This window comes from Xenopus laevis, chromosome 4L, assembly GCF_017654675.1.
Source record: "Xenopus laevis strain J_2021 chromosome 4L, Xenopus_laevis_v10.1, whole genome shotgun sequence".
Lineage (NCBI taxonomy): Eukaryota > Metazoa > Chordata > Amphibia > Anura > Pipidae > Xenopus > Xenopus laevis.
In genome coordinates, this window is record NC_054377.1 from 58,092,877 (window position 1) to 58,112,302 (window position 19,426).

The window sequence follows — 19,426 nt, forward strand, 5'->3', positions numbered from 1 at the left end:
GCTTGCCTTTGAGTTTTCATTCTTCTGTATATTTAGGATTCGGACAATCCCCAACTGATAACTTGGGGGGGGGGGGAATATGACGATCAGTAATAAAAGTGTCCCTTATATTTACTACTGATAATTATATTGCCATAGTGAACTTGATTTTTTTTTTCTAGCTTTGGGACATGTAAGAGGCTTTATTCTGAGGAATAATCGTAGTTAATGTCCAGGTAGTGTGAGCTCAGCCGAGCTTCTTATACAATACCTGTATTATAAATTCTAGCAGAGGGGCCACAGTGGAACCGTTTTCCCACATTAGAAATGTCTGTGTTAATAAGTCACTCTTTTCCTTTGAACAGTTCAATGCAAACAATTAGAAAGACATTCTTAATTCAGGCAAGAGATTTGGGACCAAACTGCCTTGTTTGCATTTGAAATCCTTTCGCCTGACCTTAATTTTTAAGTAGGTTAATTATACTTAGGCCAATGACAGACCTGATGCAGTTCAGATGGATAAAGAGCATCAGTAACCAAACATATTTGTTGTCTGATTAACCTGTTTATTTATTTATTTTTCTATATATGAATTTATTCCAGGAAATAGAAAACCTTTGGCCCGCCCACTGTTGCAGAACTAGAACACCCTGCATTCCTCCTTCACTATAACTGGGTATAGTTTTGTGACCTGTGGCATTCTGAGCGTTGCTTATCCCTCATTCATCCTATGCAATTAATCATTCAACACTGGAAGTATTGGCCATGTCTATTTATGCTGCATAAACTCCTTATATAACCAAATATATTATTTTTCTAAACAATGGTAATGGTGTTTAACATTTTTGTATTTACATTGTGTGGACTGATAACCAATAAACCATGGTGCATCTGCACTGCTTTTCAACAAGTCAAATGTTTGTTGGCTCATTTCTTGTTATACAAAGATAGATGAAACCTCATTTTATGCAGCTACAAATAGCAGATACTATCTCCCATAATGTGAGGGTGTTCTGTTGAAGTGGTGCTTTGTGTGTCCCATTTAATGCTGGCTGTTTGTCATTTTTCCCCATATACAGTAGAAAAGGCTTATTTACAAAGCAGAATGCAATGGTGCAAAGTGCGAAAAATACTTTTTTTCACTGCATTCTGAAGGTCACAGACCTCCACACTCTGTACGTCAAATACAGGATAGGATTTTATAACTGTAAAAGGAGGCAGGACTGTTATGGCTATTAGTGTAGAGAAGCCCGTAACTGCCAGGACCTACCCCTTATGTGTAGCAGGAGAGCTCTACCAGCTACCGTCTTCACCGACACCCTTTTGGGGCCCCGGAACTTTCTGCTGCAAAGCAGGCATGGATCCTGCAAATGGCAAAGGTAGTCAGAAGCGTGGTACCAAAGGGATCAGGCAAGGTCAGAGTCGTGTCCAGGCAAGGGTCAGTGACAGGCAGCAAGATTTAGAAGTCAGTTACCAGGCAAGGAGGAAAGATAGAGGGTATATAGGGCAGGTGCTTTAATCCAAGGCGCCTCCCCCATACTAGAACCCACTTGCAAACCAGTGCCTGAGGAAGCCGTCTGCACGGCGAAACGTGTAGGGCAGCATAGGTGGACGGTGGGAGATCTAGCTCCCATCCGCTCCCCATGTAGACAGGCAGAATTGGGCCTAAGGGAATGGAGTTGGAGGGGGAGGGTGATTTGGCAACACATTTACTAAGCCTTTACCCATTTATGGTGACCTTCTCCATTTTGAAATAGCACTTTCTTTTCTAGTGGCTATTTCTCATTCTCACCGTCCACTTTGCTATTGGCTTTTATTTTTTAATGTTTTTTTAAGGCTAATGTCCTGCACTGATCACATGGTTTGTGATGCAGTGAGTCTGGTCCTGTGAGTGTGTTGTGTGCAGTGTGGGCTTGGCCCAGTGATTTGTAGTGTTTAATACTATATATTAAAGGTGAAGTTTTAATGTAGTTCTTTATTGTGTTTTATGTTACATAATTCCACTCTATAGCCTGAACTGGTTTGCAAGTGGGTTCTAGTATGGGGGAGGCACCTTGGATTAAAGCACCTGCCCTATATACAGTACCCTCTATCTTTCGTAGTTGTTTATAATTATTTTAAACCTGCGGGCAGATCACTATTAACCTTTATGGTTTTTCACTTTGCTCCACTTCCTTAATATACCAGGCAGGAGTCAAAACCAAATAGAGATGCAGAAAAAAACTTGAGCAGGATCAGAATACTGAAAATCAGCTTGGGCCTAAAAGTGACTTTTATTTAGAATTTTGCATGTCAGCATGTTTGGTGACGTCATGGCGCGCTTCGTCAATCCCGTCGCGAATGTGCGCGTCCAACTGCAATGACTTACGCCACCTTCCGGTCGTGCCTTCAGAGGAAGCCCTGGAACCGGCCTCCCGGGGCTTCTTACAAAGACAAGACTAGAACAAGATGAATTATGCTTATTTCGAACAACCAATAATGTACTGGTTCAGAAAATGCTCTCAGTAATCAGCAGAAATGTCCTTGCCAGTGCTATACCAGTACTACATCAACTTGATGGCAGTTATTTAATGAGATGCACATCACAAGGATATAAGTAGAAGATAGCCCCTGTTCCAAATGTACATGGTCATTTTACAGCATGCTTAAACCCCAAGTGATTGTAGCCTACTGCAAATGAATATTCAGATTGGATATATATATATATATTTATTAGGGATGCACCAAATCCAGGATTCGGTTCAGGATTCTCCTTTCCAGCAGAATTAGGCCGAATCCTTGTGCCTGGCCAAACCGAATCAGGGGCGGGAAGGGAAATCACATGACTTTTCGTCACAAAACAATGAAGTGAAAAAATGTTCCCACTTTTTCCTTTCCCACCCCTAATTTGTATATGCAAATTCAGATTTGGTTCAGTATTCTGTCTTTCTAATTTTGGTTCTGTACATTGCCACAATGAATTTTAAATGAAACAACTCAGATGCAGTTGAACTGCAGATTTTCAGCTTTAATTCAGTGGGTTAAACAAAATGATTGCATAAAAATGTGAGGGACTAAAGCCTTTTTTTAACACAATCACTTAATTTCAGGGGCTCAAAAACAAATTGGAGAAATAAAAAAACTGAAAATAAAATGTTCATTTCTAATACTTGGTTGAAAACCCTTTGCTGGCAATGACAGCCTGAAGTCTTAAACTTATGGACATCACCAGATTCTGAGTTCAACTGCATCTGAGTTGTTTCATTTAAAATTCACTTTGGTAATGTACAGAACCAAAATTAGAAAAAAGTTGTTTTTGTCCAAATATTTATGGACCTAACTGTATATCTATCTATCTATCTATCTATCTATCTATCAGGGATGCTCTGAATCCAGGATTTGGTTCAGAATTCGGCATTTTTCAGCATGATTCGGATTCAGCCAAATCCTTCTGCCTGGCCGAACCAAATCCTAATTTGCATATGCAAATTAGGGGCGGGGAGGGAAATCGCGCAACTTTTTGTCACAAAACAAGGAAGTAAAAAATGTTTTCCCACCCCAAATTTGCATTGAGCAATCTTTTGCGAAGGATTCAGGGGTTTGGCCGAATCAGATCTTTGCGTCTATGGCCAGCTTTATGCTGCAGCATTAATCTCAACAGGGGATATTACCAATGAAGTCTGCTCCCCAAAATGACATTACAGCACCCCCTGCCTCTATTATGGTGCAGGCTTGATCTAATGTTTAATTTGATCAGTATCAAGACAGTAATGGAAACAAGTGTCTCTGTTTTGGCCCTCTTTGACCAGCACAATGTAAGCACAACAGAAATATTCCAACAAACTGTTTCAGAATTGTTACATTAAAAATAATTAAATTAGGGGGCTGATTTACTAAAACTAATTTAGCATTTTTTGGCAACCTAACTCCATTCTACGAGCTGAACTCATTTATCAATACTTTTTCTTGAAGAAATAGAAGCAACAAAACGTCACCAAAAAAAATTTGTTTCGTACAACCGACTCTCCAAAAACGTGATTTTATCGTCTTTTCCGGATTATCGGACGAAACTCCCGGATTATTCAGTGCAAAACACGATGTGGAGAAACAACTTCAGGGACATGTGCCATTGACTTCTACATTACCTCGACAGGTTTGAGATGGCTGATTTTTACCAGCTTTGGAGTATAATAAATCTTCAGAAATTTTAGGTATTGCCCCTAAAAACCTCGACCAGAAAAAAAAATCAAGTTTTAATAAATGGGCCCCTACATGTTCATGATCGCTCCAGCTTGGATGAAATGGGACATGTGGGGTGCACAGATAATAAGGGGGTGAATAGACTTGTTGTGATGACAAGCATAGGGCACAGCTACAAGTAGCACAGACAAGAGGGCATGAAGATTTTCTCTCTACCACCCTCTATACCAGAATTAGCTGTAAATTTGGCCCCTTAAACTGTCAGATCTGAGTTTTGTTTAACCAATAACAATTTATTGAATTCCTGAAGTGTGAATTACACCGTTTTGAAAAAGACATTCTGCTATATTAAGCACACTCATTTTACACACACTGCAATTGCCTGTTGATTTCATGTGATACAAAACAAACACACACACACACAGATGCATAGGTAAAATTGTCCAAACATTTGAATAATTAATAGTCTAGAATAACATTAAAATGAGAACTGCAAGAGATTCCTTGTCCATGCTGCATTCAAACTAAACTTGGAGAGCACATACCGAGTCCTTTACACATTTCACGTGTTTTTGTTGATGCTTAAATCAATGTTGTGACGTGTCTTTCATTCTACTACAATGCATTTACACAGGCTCCTATATTTACTTTCTTCCCCTACCCCATGTGCATTGGGTTAGGAAGTAACAGTGAAATAACCAGTGTGTGGCGGCCCCAGAAAATCCTTAATCACACCCCAATAATGGGGTTGGCAGCCATTCAGCTGTACTTGTTGGGGTAGGGGGGATTGATAAGGTCTGAATTGTAAAACACAGTTACTTGTGTAGGTTGGCAGGTCTAGACTGCAGCTAAGTATCATGTAAAACAGTCTAGAATATAAATTCTTGCCCACTAACCTCATGGTTTCTCCTTGTAATGTCAGTGATATGTGCATATAAGAAGAATGGCATTCGAATGCAGACCAGTAAATGTACTATTTTCATTATCACTCATTTAGATCTGACGCTTAATTCAGACGTACCCTATGTTATGAATACATTTCAGGGGACACAACTGAATTATCTTTCAAAAGGCAATTTCCAATGTCACCCTGTTGGTTGTCGATGAAAATAAATATATCCTAGAGTGACCATGTACAAGGCTATTTGGATGAATATGAAGATAACACAAATCCTAATATCGATACCAGTGGAGAACATTTTATCATTGTAAGCTGCTAACAATGCTTGGCCTAGTAATGTAAGTAGGACGCATAACTAAGCTTATCAATAATGGTTACCGCTCCTTAAAATTGTAGCACCGGGAACAATGTAGAAAATGGAGATAATCCAGTGACTATGGTGACTACCTCATTGACTGTTGCTGATATATGTAAATTAAAAAGGCACCTGTCTAAACATAGGGTAAACAAGCCAGCCTGTATTCCAGCATTTTCTCAAGTAAGTTCTCAACTTAGAATGAACTTCAGAGGAAGGGCAGCAAAGCATTCCTCTGTGAATTCTGCACTCCAATTGTCCATAGAAATTGTAGAAAATCAGTATGAATCGGTAAACATCTTTATGAATTGTCAAATGGAAACTGCTCATTTACAAGGTGCTTACTGCAAAAAGACTTTCCATATACGTTCCCTTATGAGTAGAATTTGCTGTTACTGATCTGTCTTTCCTTTAATCTAAAGAAGAAAAATAAAACAAAATGAGTGACACCGAAACCAGATATTATACTAATAAATATCTGCACAGAGGAAATGAATACATACTTGAAAATCAATGCAATGCAATTATCAAACACTTTCACCAAAAGTCAAGGATATTTAATTCTGCCTTAAACCAATATATGATAATTGTATGGGCAGTAGTAGGCATTTGCCGGTTCGGATCTACTGCTCATGCGCCGAAAGTCACGAAGTTTCCAATTTGTTTTTCGGAAACTTCATGACTTTCGGCGCATGCGCAGTAGATCCGAACCGGCAACTGCCTCCTACTGCGCATGCACCACCAAATGCCGATGACTACAGGAAGAAGAGCGCTCGGGAGAAGATGGCTGCCGTGAACTCCACTGGAGAGGACCTAGAAGAAGGGGTAAGTAACAAGTTAGGGGCATTTGCCCGGGGGGGAGGTAGGCCGAGGGGAGGGGGCCTACGCAGGGGAGAGGGGAGGGATTTTTGCGCCTAGGGGGTTGAATTATCCTTTAAGATGGGTAGTAAAAACCTTCTGACACTGCTCTCTGCACCAATCACCAGATTTTTTTTATCCAGTGCCAGGTGCAGAGAGAATCATTTCCCGGAGTGAAAGTGCTAGTTAGGTTTTGCTTTTTGTACTTGCACCCTTGCTTAATGACATCTATGGTTGAAGTTGACTGCAGAAACTTAGCAAAAAAGAGGACTTTCCACATTTCCAGGCAACTATCGTCCGACAATGATTAAGTGCCTACAGGCACAAAATGCATAAGGCTATGTATTAATTTACTTTGTGGCCTAATATAAAGTTCTCTGTTCTTTTACAAGCCTGTCTGTGGGATCTGAGAGTACCTGCCATCTTCTGTTTTGGTTGGATACCTCCACCTTGAGCTGTAGGTTTGGGGCATGTGCACCCAGACCCCACATACTGCTGCTGGTGATACAAAAAACCTATTGGCCTTACTTTGGGATTTTTCCTTTTTAAATGCATTATCGTCTGACAATGCCTTGCAGGAAATTGGCATGCAAGTTAATAGGAACATTATGGATCTGTGATATAGGGTGCATAAAGCCACCAAACATAGTCCTCCATGTGGCACTACAAAAAGTTATCTTTTTATTTGTTCCTCAATGTAATACCAAGAACTTTAGACCAACACTAAAATGACTAGGATGACTAAAAGAAGACTTAGGTATACAGAGGAAGGCTTCTGTTTATACAGGCAGAACACTAAACTTGCCTCTGTATTAGATATGGATCATATATTCAACGTGATCTTTTCTCATGTTATACCTCCTGTTAGACACCTCTGGACTGGCATTCCCTCTACTGTCATTCAGCAGTGCCTCACGACTGGGGTGTCGCATGTTTTGGTGAGTGTCGTAAAGAAACAGTTCATTGCTCAGGTCTGCCTGGCGCTTGCGGAGTTGCTTTGATGAGGAATACAGTTCTTCTACTTTTTCCTAAAATATCAAAATATGAATCAAATGTTACAGTTTCCTTTCCATGTTTCAATAGCGATTATTGACTTTATCTCAATATAACAATATCACAAATATCCCATGCTTGACAATTCAAGCACAGACATTTCGTCTAATATATGGGAATAACTTCTTAAGATTGTTTTTGTCACTATGGTAAAAAGAAACAGATGCAAACAAACAAGGGAAGTCAACCAGTTAAAAAAATAATCAAAAGAAAACCCTTCTATAAAGATTTCTATAAAGATTATCCAGTTTTCCGTACGACATACTAAGAAGTGTAATTTAGACTTTGGCTATTGGCTAAAACAGCTTCCTGTTATTGAGACCCACAAAAGTTTTATGACCAGCTGCGTCCCTTTACGCTTTTATATTTCTCAGTGCCTGCAGATGTGATTTTTAGCAAAACAGACTTACTATAAAATTAGAGAACTTTATTGAGGATTTTTCAAGTCACAGAGCAGATGGATGGGCTTTGGCTTTCATTCCACATTTATATTAGACTGGCAAGCAGCCTTAATATGGTTTTATCATACTAATACATGGTTCAGTATACATGCGGCAACATAAAAACAGATTGCATTCTATTAAATAAATATATAAAAACATAACCCTAAAGAGAAAATACAAATATACTGTATATTTTATTAATAACATATTTATGCAGTGCCACCATATTCCAAAGCAATTTACAGTTTTCTGTTTTCATTCACATATACGTTTTAATGAATTAAAGGGGACCTGTCACCCAGATATAAAATATGTATAATAAAAGTACTTTTCAAATTAAACATGAAACCAAAATATATATTTTTTTTAATAAACACATCCATACCTGTTATAAAGGGATTTAAAAATCTCAGCTGTCAATCATATATTGCCTGCCCCGCCTCAGGTATAGAGGTGGGACAGGCAATTACTTTCACTTTCATTCTGCACTTCCTAGATGTCACTACACTCCTCACATTCCCCCTCCCTTCTCACTGTGGGGAGGAGCACGTGCATCAGGCCCCCCATTGTAGCACATAAACAAGATTTGGGATGATGCAAAGCTTCCCTTAATAATAGTGTCCACAAAATGTATCTCAACTATGTGCTTTAATTGTGGTTTCTAGAACAATGAAGGAAAGAAGATTATACATTTATAGTGTAGGTAAAGTATATTTTTCTTAACAAACACCATAGAATCACAATAGAAAAGAATTTGGAAATATATATTAGGGTGACGGATCTCCTTTAATGTCTACAGAAGAGCTTCTGTAATATGGCGTATTCATATACATTTCCAAGGTGTGTGCTGAAGTCTAAAGGTCTACATGAGTCTTATATACTGGAATTGTTCCAGAATATTACCCAAGATGACCAACTACCCCATCTCAATTCACAGCTGCTTTGCCAGAACTGAAAAAATGAACATACATTATGCTCGGAGAAGGCCATAAGGGCTGTTAATTTAACCAGTAGCCTACACACACCACTACCTAACAGTAGTGAGTAAATGAGAGAAAACAAAGTTGATCCAGAGACTCATTGAATTCCTTCCTCCAAGAAGGAAAGTACATTGTTTTTTTTTTTTAATCTCCTCTGGATCATGTAAAATCCCCAGCCCTGCTGATATAAAGCATGTGAAAAGGTAGCAACTTGTTTCTGCCCAGTGCTATACCAGCAGTTACAAGGCCTTTTCTTGAAGCCTATTTGTATGATTTTCATTTAGTCTAGACCTTTTTCAAAATCATTATTTATGTCTAAAGTAAAAATCTCCTTAAAACATGTTGGTGATATTGAAAGTCAAGTGGAGATACACAAATACCATCTTATTAAACGCTTTTAAAATCAAAACAGGAATCTTTACATATACTGTACATGGAAAGGTCACACAGTAAACATAATAAATTAGATTTTTTATTACATGTAATTTTCTTGAAATATATATATTTATATATCTATATATAACTCTGTATATGTGCATTGTGTTTCATCAGAATACTCATAATTTGGCAGAAGTATTGGAAAAGAAAGAATACCCCAATCATCAAAACTAAAAAATAGACACCAAGGAGATGATTCATCCAATTCTTAATTCAATGAAGATTACATGAATGTGCATGATACATTTATTACTCATGTACCAATGTATCAATACAAAGTTGTTTTCTGATAGAAGGGGTAAGTAAACCAAGATAAAAAAAATATGTGCAAAGAATGCACTTTAAATTCTGAGCAATGTTCAGTATACAGCGGTGCTTAAAATGTCATAAACTCTTGAATTTTCAATAAAATATCAAAAATGTGATCTGTTTATTATGCAAGTCCTAAAACCAGATAATAAAAACCCTAATTAAACAAATTAGTAAAAAACATATACTTTATTGAAATGAAAGACCCAAAGCTTCATATCTTAGTATGGGAGGCCCTTACTGAATAATAAGAGAAAGCTCCATCAGCCCACTGTCAGTCAGATTGTATATAAATGGAGACAATTTAACACCACTGTTACCCTACCCAGAAGTGTCAGCTAACAAAGATCTCACCAACAGCATGTAAACCCCAGGCTAATGTCTAAAGAACTAAAGGTTTCTCACCATCAGAAGAACATCAAATAATAGTGTTCATGGCAGGGTTGTAAGGGAAATCTACTAATATCCATATAGAACTTTGCTGGCCATCTATAGTTTGCTAAAGACCGTGTGGATAAGTTTGAAGGTCATAGGGAGACCAAAATAGAACTCAAGCTCAAGCGACAGCAAATGTATTGTATTGGCCAAAACTTCTAACCTTGATTCTATACAGCATAATATCCTATAGAAATGTTGTGCAAGGAGCTGAGGCTGGCAGTTCATGCAAGGGAGCCCACAAACATTCAGTTGAAGCTGTTCTATGGGAAGGATTAGGCTAAAAAAAATGACTGGAAACAGCAGTTACTGAAAGAACGGCTTCACATACTTTTGCCGCACGCAGATATGAAGCTCTGGATCTCAATTTTTCTAAATAATTAAATGAAACATTATGCTTTTGACTCATTTGTTTAACTGAGTTCTCATTATCTAGTTTGTGAAAAACAGATCATGTTTTAGGGCATGTTTTTGCAGAAGTATTAAAAACAATCTTTCAGGCAACACTTGTACATTCATTAAAAATGTCCAATGTCCTTCAAGTTAGTTCTAAATGTAACTGCAATTGAAAGCAGTATCTGTCTATCAAATGAATCTGAAGTGAGTTAGAGACTCACAATGCAATAGAATTACCAAGACAATGTTAATGTACAAAAGTTGTAATTGTACAAAAGTAGACATGCAGAACACAAGCAAGCCAGCAATGTAAAGCGTCAAGCTGCTTTTAGTGACGGGGCAGACAATCATTATCAGGAACAGCTGGTGGCCTGGGACAGAAGCAAGTCAGCGGTGAATGGGACTTAGCCTGGTAGGGCATGCAGCAAGCAAGAGTGTTATGAATTGCCACGATGAGAACAAGCATTTCATGGATGTTGACCGTGTCACCAGTACTGCAGCGTGTAAGCAGAATGAGGAAGAGCGGTAGCACAAACTTGTCAGCGATATTTTGTACGTGGGCGAGTCTGCAGCAAAAACAAACATATTTCAGTATATGAACTCCAACTCGCTAAACTCTAATGGGCTTCTATTTTGATACTACTTAACTCATAATACAACTTGTTATCCAGAATGCTTGGGGCATTGGATTTTCCGGATAAAGGGTCTTTCAGTATTTTGAATCACCATATCTTAAAGGAGAATTGAACCTGTGGGGAAAAAAACCTGTTCCCCCCACCCCAGGTAGACCTCCCTCCCTCCCTCCTCCCCCTCAGGCTAACTACCCCCCCCGGGAAATGCCCCATATTTTGTACTTACCCCTCAGCGCAGATTCTTCCAGCGGAGTTGCATGCATCCATCTTCCGGCTCCTCGGTAAGCTGACTGAGAGATTGGCAATTTCCGTGTAATTCCACGCATACGAAGTTGTCGCAAACCGGCAAACTGCAGAGATACCGATCTCCCAGTCAGCTGACAGAGGACACGGAAGATGGATGTGTGGAACTCCGCTGGAAGGATCTGCGGCGAGGGGTAAGTATGGGGCATTTCCCCGGGGGGTAGTTAGCCTGGGGGGAGGAGGGAGGGGGGTCTACCTGGGGTGGGGGGGGTACGGGATTTATTCCCCACAGGTTGAATTTTCCTTTAAGTCTCATTTCAGGCATTATGGACAGAAGCAGAATGCCCAGGACTTAAAGGAAAAGGAAAGGTTAAAACTAAGTAAGGCTTATCAGAAAGGTCCACCTAAATATACCAATAAACCCTCAAAGTAGTGCTGCTCTGAGTCTTCTGTCAAAAGAAACACTGCATTTCTTTCCTTCTATTGTGTTCACATGGGCTTCTGTATCAGACTTCCTGCCTTCAGCTTAAACCTCCTTGCCCCGGGCGTGAGCATGCTCAGTTTGCGCCTCTCCCCCCCCTCTTCTGTAATCTGAGCCCAGAGCTATAAGTGAGCAGGGAGATACTCAGGCAGGAAGTGATGTCACACCAACCTAATACTGCAGCTGCTATCCTAAACAAACACTCAGGTATGGTAACATTCTACAGAATAAATATAGCATTCTAGCTTGCACTATTGCAGCTTATCTATTGGCAATAAAATGCCTCAGTAGATTTTCCTCTCCTTTAACTTAATTTTAGATTATGTTTTTAATGAAAGATTGGGCAAATTGTATTGTAAATGGTTGTGGACATTTTTAATTAATAAAATGTTCCACTAGTGTTAATAAAAGTACTGAAGGATCCATTCAAAATTATATGGTTCATAGTTTACAAAGGTACAGCATAAGCCTCCAAGCTATCTATTGAATGTTTGATTTTGATTTGATTTAATCTTTGGCAGGCACTTACTGGAAGAGCTCACAGGCAGGCCACCATTAAATAGTAGCCCTTTATCCAGCAAACATGTCCAAAACATGAAGCAGTGATTATAGGCAAGGGTTGGAAAAAGAGAAGAAGCTGAATGGTACAATTTAAAAGATGAGGAGGAAAGCAGATGAAGAAATGCATTGTTGAAAGAAGAGGAGTTGGGGCTTGGAAAGCAAATGGAGAAAGGAAAGAGATGTAAAGTGCATGTTTGCCTTGTCAGTCAGCCAATGTGGAAACTGAACTGATTTAATCATAATTTGAGCATTATTTTTGCCTTGACAAACATGCACACATGCCACACCACACTGCGTGTCCAGGCAGCTGGGATCCCCACAGCAGTAACCCAGTCATGTCTCGTGCAACCCTGGTCTGGGCACTGATTGAAGAGTCACCTAGAAAGTCTCTGATGGACACTATCTTACCCAAAAAATTGCTAAAATATCAAACATGCAAATACAACAAAATGTCTGCAATAGTTAATACATTATTATCTAATTTATTTTAAAGAAGAAGTAAAAGTATAATCACTGGAGGGTGCCAAAATGTTAGGCAAGAGCAAAGGCAAGATTCTCAACTTGTCTCATGGCAGTACTGCCCCTGCCTGAGACAAGGATCTGGTGCTACTGCTAGGTAAAAACTGCACTGGCCCAAAGTCCTACTGCATAATGATACAACGTAGTCATCTTCTTTCTAAATCTTTTCTCCAATCTGGTCCAGGTGCACATGTGCAGTAGAGTAAAAAGCTTTTCACTTTACTGCACATAGAGGGCCTAAAGAAGGATTAAGAAGTGGATGAAGATCAAAATTATGTTCCTCCTACAGAAGTATCCTGGGCCAGTGCAGTTTAAAAAAAGGAGCACTAGCAGCTAAAAGGAGCACTAGCCTGAGGTCTCAGGTAATCAAAGAATGTGTAAGCAATAGCAGCATGGGCAACCGGACACTCCAAAGGATTCACAGAGAGTTACAAAAATATAAAGGTAAAATTATTTAATCAAAGTTGCATTAAAAAATCTCTTTCCAACCTAAGCGTTTCATGTGCCAGGGACACTTAGGGCAGATTTTCAAGGGTCGAATTGAAAAGGGTCAAAACTATCAAATTCGACTAGGGAGTTATTCAAATTCCCTTGGCCTTTTAAGAACTCGAATTCGACTATTCGCCAACTAAAACCTGCCGAATGGCTGTTTAAGTCAACAAGAGCTTTGTTTGCAGTCTTCCTGATATTCAATTTTTTTATTCGGAGAAAAAACTCGAATCGAATTTTTAAAATTCAAATCGGATTCCATTCAAATTCGATTTGCGTTTTCGGGTCAATTGAATTCATTCGAGTTTGAAAATTTAGATTTTTTTTATTTTTTAAATAAATTTCAATTGTTTTATTGGAGTTATGGGGAGTTTTTAAAAGCTCACATGAATTCGAAATTTGAACTTTAATAAATGTGCTTATGACCGTGCCCGTTTGGCACTGCTGCTATTGCTTACGGTTTGCCGCTCCCTATCGGGATCTGGCAGGTGCACCTGGACCATATTTCCTAATTGGCGAGTGCCTGTGAGCTCTCTCTCGTTATTTGGTGTATATAAGCAAAGAACATGCCCAGCATTTTAGCAGCCCCTCTTCCTCCGGTGATAATAAGGGATCCATAAAAGTGAACTTAAAAGTCTAATTTAAATCTGCTCAATGCAGGTTTACAGGCCTACAACTAAAATTTTGATTTTGCCTGGCAAATTCTGATAACATTTAATTTTGAAAAGGCTTCCATGGAAATTAAAGCATTTTATGGAGAATTCTAGAAGGGACCTGAGAGATACTGTCAGGATAGACTACCCTAACAGGTTGGGTTATGGAACAAGGAAGGAAGTTGCAGAAATAGGGCACTGTTCTGGAACAGTCCAGGAAGCAAGCCAGTAGAGTAATTAGAAGTAATCTAGAGTAATCAGAATGCAATGGAGCATTTGATAAAGGGTGGAGATGTATGAAGAAGTTATGATGAGAAATGATTTGAATGTAAGTAGTAGTATTTTAAATTTAATTTCTAGAAGTAACAGTGAACCAGTGGGGGCAATACATGCTTGTCTAATAAGGTTTTTTCTACAGGGTAAGGCAAGTATTAAATAAAATGAAAGGAAATAAGGCATCAAGTTCAGTATTTCTTTAGTACAAATAAAATATGTGACACTAATATGGTAGTTATGACATTCAATGGATGTGTATAACATTGGGTCCCTAACAAATACAAAGTCTTACGCTGCCAAATGTCTCTCTGCACTTACCAGATCTTTTTGTATTTGGCAGTAAACCAACAGAGAAGCAAGCTCTAGGTTTTCACTGTAACCATTTTTTAGTGGAACTGATCTGTAGCCTAAAAAGTAAACAACGATAAAGTATTAAATTGCAGATGCATATGGTGCATATGAGGCGCATGTCATTTTTTTTGCCACAAATAAAACATTTACTGTTAAAGTTTTTCAGCAACTATAACTGCAGGTTATGTGATTTTAACATTTATATCATCGACTGTAGTGTTATGGTAAATAAAAGACATATAAACAAAATATAAAAGTGATTAAAGGTTAGTAAAAAAAAAAAAATAATAAAATGAAAAGAACTAGGGACAGCCTTCCTATAGTCCCTCAGCAGTGCCATCCAACTGTGTGACCAAACCAGTTGTATTAAAAACGAAGGAAGGTTTTTTTTATCACGGAAAAACAATCAGTTTCAGTTTCAAGGGGCTAATGTACAATCAAATATAAAGGGGAATGCTGAAATTGGTTTAAAATCAGGGGGGTGAGGATAGGGAATGTTTGTTAGCAGGTGACAAAATGTGATCAAAGGATAAATAAACACATACAGTAGGACCCATGTTTCTCTGTCTTACTCCTGAATGAAGCCTACCCTACATAAGTGCTCTCATCACACAATGATATTTAAGGGTTCAAGCACACGGGCAGATGCGGGGAGATTTAGTCACCTGGCAACTAATCGCCTCTTCTGCAGGGCGACACTCTCCCCGAACTGCCTTCCCCCTGCTATAATGAGAAAACACCAGCGCCAATGAACTAGCAGCGCTTCGATTTCCAAAGTTGCCTTAAGTTTGGGCGAATTTGGAAGTCGAATCGCCGCAAGTGCATTGGCGCTGGTGTTTTCGCATTATAGCAGGGGGAAGGCAATTCGGGAAGATTGTCGCCCTGCAGAAGAGGCGATTAGTCGCCAGGCGCCCAGTCGTATCTACCATACATACACCTATATTTAAAGTCTTGTTAAGTTGGTTCTTTCTGCACTGGTTAATGCAACAGTGCTGAAAATTAGTTACAGGTACATCAGTTAAAGCATGAGATACTAAGGGGCAGATTTATCAAAATGTGAGATTTTACTTACTATTCATTGCTATGAGATTTTTAAAAATTATTAATCAAACAGTAAATTCTAACTTTCACCCATTGATAAATACACATTCCACAGGAATGAATAGAAAGTAGGTAACATTTTTCTGTGGTAAACGCTAATCCCACATTTCATAAATCTGCCCCTTGGCCTCATTTACAAATGCAAAGCACTAAACTGGATGTAAAATGTAACATTTGATGCTATTCAGAAAGGTAAGCTGCATCCAACATGCTCCTTTGCAACTTGCAGTGAGAGCCAATGCAACTCTTCAGTCAGCTCTGATGAATTAAGTGCATATGCATGCAATAGAACCCTGGGATTCTCCATTGTGTCCATATTGGTACATCACATGCAAGTTGCAGGGAACTGGGGGGTATTTATTAAAATCTGAATGCCAAAAACACAGAAAAAAAAACATTTTTTTTTTTTGAATCCAAATTTTTAGTGGAAAAATACCTCTAATTTTCTAAAATTACTGTATTATACCCTGAGGCTGCAAAAACTCAGAATCTGAAAATCTGCCATCTCAGACCTGCCGAGGTTGTATATAAGTCAGTGGTAGAGGTCATGATCCTATTTGGAAGTTTCTGTGGTCTGTGCTGGAATTAGCCCCAAAATTAGAATATGTCTGGCAAAAATCAGAAAAAAGTGGACTTTTCTGGGAAAATCAGAAAAAATTGTACGATTAGGATTTTCGCTAAATTTTATCATGTTTTTCTCCGATCTGATAAAATCTAGCTTTTTTTTGATAATAAACAAGGTCAAATTGTGAATTCTAGTTTGGTTGGAATTTTTTTAATAAAATAAGAGAAATTTGGATTTTGATAAATAACCCCCCCATGTGTCTACAATTATGCCGGAATTTAAAAAAAAAAATGCTGCAATGTAAATAAAAACATGGCAATTTAAATACAAATTTTGCACTCTGCAAACTGCACTGCATTCATAAATGAGGCTTATATCCAAAAAACTCAAAATAGAACAAAAGGTTTTTGCACAGCATTTGCATGACATAATTCATATTTACCTGTTTTCAAACATTTAACTGGAATGGAGCACTGAGCTAAGAAGTTGGGGTCACTGAACATATCTTCTTCATATACCACAAACCTCAGAAAGGCAAGCTCGGGCTCATGGATCTCAAATTCTGCCTGCTGAGGATTTGATGACCATACAGGGTTAAGGCCATTATCATCTGCAATTATTAACATGACAAAATGAAGTTAAAAAATCCATGATTGCTACAGAAGAACAGAATTCAGCAGAATATGTGATCTGATTAGTGTGGTAAGACGTTTGTTTACAGACCATTATTTAAGTCAGATGGACGTGATGTATGAAATAGGCACAAGAGCTTTCAAGCTTTTACACAAGTTACATCCTCAGTGTGCTGTTTTCTTTGTTGTTTAGTGAGGATTATAGCAGACAACTGGTTGGAAGGTTAATAGACATAACACCAAGTAGCACTGAAATAAAGTGTGCATAAGACTTTCTGTCCCTTCAGAAATATGGCATAAATGGCTGAAATTGTAATACTTACTCACAACAATCGTTCTGAACTTATTGTTGTCATATTCCCCACCGCATACCTCTACTTCTACAAAAGGGCATGCAATACCTCGCCCTGGTTTTGGCAAATGTCGAGCGCCTAAGATCTGGAAACAGAATCATTTTCAGGATTCACACTGATGAAGGGCATATTCAATAGACATTCGATCTACTTTTTAAATCTTTTATTTATTTTTCAAGCAAAGAAATACAATAATTAAGCATGCGGTAGTAATATTGTCATAGAAAAATAAATTCTTGCAATAGATTTGACCCAAAGTGCAATTGATATTTTAAAGATGTCTTGTATCATCTGGAAAATATATTTCCAATACTTAACAACCACGGGGCATGTCCACCAAATATGTTTAAAGTCTCTGCTGTGCAATCTCGAAAACATGTTGAAGGAGAGGGATCAAATCTGTGTTTGACATTGAGGGGCAGGTTTATTAAGGTTCGAGTTGTGTTTTCCACGAAAATTCGAGTTTTCAAGTTGCTCTTTTTTTGGTCAAAACTAATATTCTGGTTAAAAAAACTTGAATTTTTTGAGATTTATTATACCCTGACCCTGGAAATAGCTTGAATCCGAAAAAAAAATATCACCAAAACCTATCGAGCTCATGTAGGAGCCCTTGAATCATGTGAAGATGTTAACAGTCTGTATGGTGTTCAAGTTGATTCAAGCGATTGAAATTTTTTTCCCGCTGAAAACTCGATCGATTCAAGTTTTCGGGTTTCGCAACTCAAACTCACAGAATCAACTTTTTTTCCATTCAAGTTTTTTCTAAAATAAGATACCATTTGAGTTGTGAGTTCATTTTAATTCATTCGAGGTATAAAAATTCTCAACATTCGAACTTTGATAAATAACCCACTTGAAACTCGAATGGTATAAAAAACTCGAATGACAAAAACCCCGATTCTGCAAGTTCAAGTCATGCAACCCAAACACTCGAATTGATTGACTTTTCGAGGGAAAAAAACTCAAAACAATCGAATCAAGATCTCGATTCGAGTTTTTGGCAAAAACCCTCAGAAAAAACTTGAACATCAAGCAGACTGTTAACCTCTTTAAATGGTTCCACTGACTTCTACAGAACCACGACAGGTTTTAGGTGGTGTATTTTCAGATTTGAGCTATTTCCAGGGTAGGGGTATAATAAATCTTGAATATTCAAATTTTATTTAAAAAACATGATTGATTTGAGTTTTTCTTTAACCTGAAAATTTTAGTTTTGACCAAAAAATCAAGTCGAATACTCGTATATTCGTGGAAAAAACAACTTGAATCTTAATACATCTGCCCCTTAATCATGCATGTTATTTCGTAGTAAATATTCTAACCTTAATGGTCACAATCATTTGGAGCGGTCGCCTAGATTCACTGGCGTCATACGACTCTTCCCTCATACATTCTGGCTGCAAGATGTAGCCGCACTGTCCGTTGTAAGCGAACATTGCATTATTTATTTGCATGTGCCTGTCTGAAAATACAGTAAAAGGGAGGAATTTTATAGTTGCTTTAGAAGGTGAAAAATTACACTTTAAACTTCAATATTAGAAAAACAGTCACATAGAAAATAGTAAGTAATTGGAAAAAGTCTTTATTTCTGATAAACTACTGAAACCAACTGAACTGAAAAAGTGTTGGAAGTTGAACAACCAGTGGGCCAAAGAGAAACATCTCATTGGTGGGACCCAGAACAAGAAATGTGTGCCAGAACTATCCTAAAACAGAAGAACTGACATAAAAAACCTGATGTTCTTATATTTTGCTTATTGCAGGAAAACAAAAACAAACAAGCAGAGCTTCAGAACCTCACAACCCACCTCTAAAAGTTATTATAAATGGAAGGTCTAGTGGAGGGCCCCAGTCCTGGCTGGCCCTGGACAAAACAACCCTTGTGTTTATTTTTAAAAACACCACTGGTGATAGATTGGTGTGATTGAAACCTGATTTACAATCCTCACTTTTTTATTAAGGATAACAGGTTACATAGCAAACATATAGGCGTACATATTTGTGTGTAAAAGCAGCAGTAAAACATACATTTATTCTGACAATTTCTGTGGCTAGAGTCTCATTATAAGGGGAGGGGGGAGGAAGGACAACCCCCACTTAAACTGTGGTGTTTGACTGGCCTCTAATATATCTTTACTTTACCTTAGGATTCCAACCCAAAGTTGTTGTTTTTTAATAAAGGCATTACTTGTGCAACTGCTATGTATATTACTGTGCACTCCTATGTAGCAGGCACCCGTACAA

The 19,426-nt window shown here is 38.2% G+C and overlaps 1 protein-coding gene across 4 annotated transcripts in view; it reads right to left on the minus strand.

Moving 5' to 3' along the window:
- Nucleotides 1-3,981: 3,981 nt before the first annotated feature.
- The window catches only part of plcg2.L (phospholipase C gamma 2 L homeolog), an 88,706-nt gene continuing 73,261 nt past the window's right edge, over nucleotides 3,982-19,426 (minus strand). For 2 of the 4 annotated variants that reach the window (XM_018257965.2, XM_018257966.2), the window contains exons 28-32: nucleotides 18,505-18,644; nucleotides 17,153-17,267; nucleotides 16,640-16,807; nucleotides 14,499-14,587; nucleotides 7,070-7,300 (exon numbers count right to left, since the gene is read on the minus strand). In XM_018257965.2, coding sequence (XP_018113454.1) covers nucleotides 7,085-7,300; nucleotides 14,499-14,587; nucleotides 16,640-16,807; nucleotides 17,153-17,267; nucleotides 18,505-18,644 — 728 coding nt within the window. In that variant the 3' untranslated portion in view covers nucleotides 7,070-7,084. Of the gene's footprint in view, nucleotides 5,831-7,069; nucleotides 7,301-9,204; nucleotides 10,893-14,498; nucleotides 14,588-16,639; nucleotides 16,808-17,152; nucleotides 17,268-18,504; nucleotides 18,645-19,426 lie in introns of those variants that run through there. The other 2 variants (XM_018257967.2, XM_018257968.2) reach the window with 2 other exon arrangements.